A 3,723-nucleotide genomic window follows, 5' to 3' on the forward strand; every position below is an offset into this window, starting at 1 on the left:
TTGGGCTTGGTGACCCTCCAACCCTTTGAACTGTCCAAGCCTGGATTTTGGGGATTTCTGGCCCCGATTCAGCCCCTTCCTTAGGCACGTGCTCCATGGTGAACCCACGAGCTGTCAGCTGCGAGGGGAGCCACGGTTCAGGGGAGGATGAGGATGCTGGAAGGGGATGCTGAGCTTTCACGATGGGGACGGGGGAGGTTGGGTGCTGCAGGTGTGTTGTCCCAAAGCCAGGCTGATCCCCAGGGGTTTGTAGTTGCACTGGCTCGGGGTGGCAGCTCGTCCTGCTTGAGAGCCCTGTCCCACGGAGATCAGAGCCCACCCGCAGGAAGGAGCCGAGCTGCTGCTCTGGGGGTGACAAGACATGGGTTTATTTTTCATCCATGCAAGCGAACAGCCCGGCAGTGGCTCCATCCCTCCCCAAACTGCCCTCTGTCACTTGAAGTCCCTGTGGCTTTGCCCACAGGTCGGAGATGGCTGGTGGGTGCCCAGGTTGGACCGGCTCCCAGCCCTGGGCGCAGGGGCAGCCCGTGATGGCTCCGTACCCGCTGGTGCCTGAATTTCTCTTCCCCTGATGCAGACGTTGACAAATAAATAGCTCTTTTCTGCTTTGGCTCTTGCATAGTGGAAAAAAAGGTCTGACCTGATTGGAGAGAGGAGTCCTGGGCTGTGGAAACCCATGGCTTTGCTGGCAAATGTGCCCATGGCATCGCTGTCAGCCTGCCCAAATGCCCGTGCTTGCACCCTGTCCATGCTCCCCCCCGATGGCTGCCTTATTTCAGTTCCATTTCTGAGCTGGATTTGGAGGCCTTTCTCCTGTCTGAGAAGAACTTGACGCCCAGGAAGATGGTGGTGATCAGGAAGACGAGTGCCAGGGCAAGCAGGACCCAGCCGCCCACTGTGGCTTGATTGCTGGTCAGGGACATGCCCAGGAAATCGGTTCGGCTGGAGCCAGCTTGGGCTGGAGTGGCTGGAAAATGGAGAAATAAGGGACATGGTTGGTACCTGTGGCTCTGGGCTGGGATGTGTTGGGTCACCAGCTCTCCCTTGGCTGGTCTTTTGGGTGCTGTGTCCCCTTTAGTCTCAGCTCCATGGGAAATCAAGGAGAAGCTGCGGTTTTTGGGGTGGCCAAGAGGCATCAAGAGAGTTCCATCTCTCCCACGTGCCCCATCCTGGCCCTGGTGAGGGCTGAGCTCTGCCCCATCGTGGGTTTTCTGTGCTTGGCTGAGCCCTGCATACCTGTGTAAGGAGTCCAGCTGTATTCGGGCCAGCCCAGGACCTCCCTGTTCTTCTCATTCTCCTTCACCAGCCATGTCATGAGCGGCTCGAAGTAACTCACCAGGGCATCAGCTGACATGTTGGGCTGCCCTGTGATGAGTTCCATGGCTTCGGGCCACGGCTTGCTGAAACCCAGCTTCAGGGCTTCCCTGTGGCAGAAGCAATTAGTTCCAGTGGGTTCCCCATCGCCCTCTTGGCCATGAGCCCTTCCCTTTTTCCCCAGGGCTTGGGGGTCTTGGTATCAGCAACCCTGGGTACAGTCTGTGCCCCCAGCACCGCAGGGCTGCCAGCCCAGAGCACAGGGAAGGAGGTTTTGCTCGGGGGAAGGGGGGGTCTACATGGATTAAAGCCCCTCAGTGAATCCAGCCTGATGCAGAGCAGTTCTTGGGTGAAAGGGTTAATTTTGCAGGTGCTTTTCTTGAAGCAAGAGGGTTGTTTTCCCTAAGGAACAGGGGCTGTGGAGGAGGAGGAGGAGGAGGAAGGGAGCCTTCCACTTGCCAGGGTCCCAGCTACCATCTAGTGGCTGCTTTTGCAATCACAGCCCCAGCACCCAGCCCAAGGTGCCCCTGGCCGGGGTCCCCTCTGTCCGCACCCCAGGGCCAGGGACCAGAGCATCCCATGCTGGGGCAGGGAGGGGATGGATGACCAGGGGCTGTGTTGCCTCCTGGCTTGCTGGGCTGGCTTTAAGGCATTTGGGGACATAAATGTCTTGGCTCTGCCCTGCCCACACACCTACCCCAAGATCCTCCCAGCTTCCTTGGACTGGTAGATGTCACACGTGTGCAGGGGACCCCTGTGCCCGGCTGCCGCACAGAGCGCCTGGTGGAACTGGAACTGGATCACGAAGCTGACGAAGTACCTGGGGACACGGACAGGGGTGAGGACATGGGATTGAACCCTACTAGAGGCTTTGCAAGGGAGGATGTGGTCCCCCTCATCCCCTGGTTGCACCCTCCCAGTCCGAAGGAGCATCACTGGCTTTGGAGCTCCACCCACAACTCAGTCCGATCTGCTGACGCCATTTCTCCTTTAACATGTGTTTTATGGCTGCATGGGTGGATGAGCCCATCCTCTTCAGATAGGGAGAAATTCCCCCAAATCCAGCCTTCCTCTCCGAGGCTCTGTCGGGGTCCCCAGAGCTGCCCAGCACCCTCAGGGTGGTACCACCAAGTATCCCACCAGCCATGAAACAAGGTGCCATCACTGGCATCTGAACTGAAGATCCTGGTTCTGTGTCCAAGTGGTGTCCCTCCTGCCCCAGCCCTGCTTACTCACCTGATGTAGGGGACGTTGGCAGGGATGTGAAACTTTGCCCCGGGGTCAAAGTCGTCTTCAGATCTTGGCGCTGGTGGGCACAGTCCCTGGTACTTCATCCTGGGCCAGAGAGGGAGAGTTAGCCCAGCATGGGGAGGAGAAGGTGGGATAAACTGGGAGGGGACGCAGCTGGGTGTGAGGACAGGGTGAGGGGTTATGTATCCCATCGTGTCCCCTTGCAGCCAACTGGGCCACAGGAGAAAACGTTCAGTGGGACAATGGCCAAGGCCCTTGCACCAAACAGGGGTCTGAATTCAAGCGTACCTGAGATTCCACCACTGCTGGTTGTACTCATCCTCCTTGATCCGCCCATCAAACACCTTCCAACGCCACTGGTCCATGAGGTATCCAAAGGGCAGGAAGGCGATTTTGTCCAGGGCGATGCTCATCAGGTAGTTAATGTCACTTTCTGCCCAGGGTGTGAAGGTGTGAGCAAGGCAGTACTGCACCCACCTCTCACCCCAAATAGGTCATTCTGCCCAAGAGCAGGGTGTCCCCACCAGTTCCTGTCCCCTCCATGCATGCAAAGCCACCGTGCATGTCCCTGACCCCTTCCACCCTGACCCGCTGCATTTCCAGCTGTCCCCAGCAGCCCCCCCATCTTTGCTGTGTGGTGCTCCCCTGCCAGCTCACCTTTGTTGTCCGTGACTTGGTCCAGCAGATTGATGCTGTGCAGGTGTTTGGGGGTGGAGACGGACAAGGCCATGACATCGCCGACAGCCTCGTGGAAGCCAGGATTGGCCCCATCACGGAATGAGATGGGCTGGTCCATGTACTGCAGGAAGTACTGGACGTGGCCCATCTCATGGTGCACCGTGATTAGGTCGTCCATGTTCACCACGGTGCATTGCTTGATCCTGGACCAGGACATGTGGGATGGGGGGAGAAGAGAGGGCAGTGCTGGGGTGAAAATCTCCAGGAACGATCACACCCCCTTGAGCTACTTTCCCCTTTGGTCTCCCTTTCCACGTGCCCCCACCCCACATCTGATGCCAGGCTGGGCTGGTCCTACTCCATGGGGTTGGTCTCTCTCTTTTCTCCTGCAACTCCTCCTGCCCCTGTCCTTGTTCATCAGCTTTTCCATTCTCCATGGCAAAGCAGGGTAGGCACTGATTGCCCTCCATCCACCATGGG

At 58.1% G+C, this 3,723-nt stretch overlaps 1 protein-coding gene across 1 annotated transcript; it reads right to left on the reverse strand.

The window, feature by feature from the left end:
- Positions 1 to 770: 770 nt before the first annotated feature.
- Positions 771 to 3,460, reverse strand: LOC104076227 (angiotensin-converting enzyme-like). Its single transcript, XM_009577023.1, has 6 exons — positions 3,223 to 3,460; positions 2,854 to 2,998; positions 2,551 to 2,649; positions 2,012 to 2,134; positions 1,237 to 1,424; positions 771 to 967 (listed from the first exon to the last, which is right to left on the reverse strand). The coding sequence occupies exons 1-6, from the start codon at positions 3,458 to 3,460 to the stop codon at positions 771 to 773; spliced, it is 990 nt and encodes a 329-aa protein (XP_009575318.1).
- Between the last annotated feature and the right edge of the window lie 263 nt (positions 3,461 to 3,723).

Source organism: Fulmarus glacialis, unplaced genomic scaffold (assembly GCF_000690835.1).
Source record: "Fulmarus glacialis isolate BGI_N327 unplaced genomic scaffold, ASM69083v1 scaffold48990, whole genome shotgun sequence".
Classification (NCBI taxonomy): Eukaryota; Metazoa; Chordata; class Aves; order Procellariiformes; family Procellariidae; genus Fulmarus; species Fulmarus glacialis.

Excerpts from the sequence above, each read along its gene's own strand:
- LOC104076227 (XM_009577023.1), bottom strand. The coding sequence starts at position 3,460 with ATGTCCTGGTCCAGGATCAAGCAATGCACCGTGGTGAACATGGACGAC. Across the intron at positions 2,999-3,222 it reads CCAAGTCACGGACAACAAAG|AAAGTGACATTAACTACCTG; the intron begins GTGAGCTGGCAG and ends CACCCTGGGCAG. Across the intron at positions 2,650-2,853 it reads CAGCAGTGGTGGAATCTCAG|GATGAAGTACCAGGGACTGT; the intron begins GTACGCTTGAAT and ends TCTCTGGCCCAG.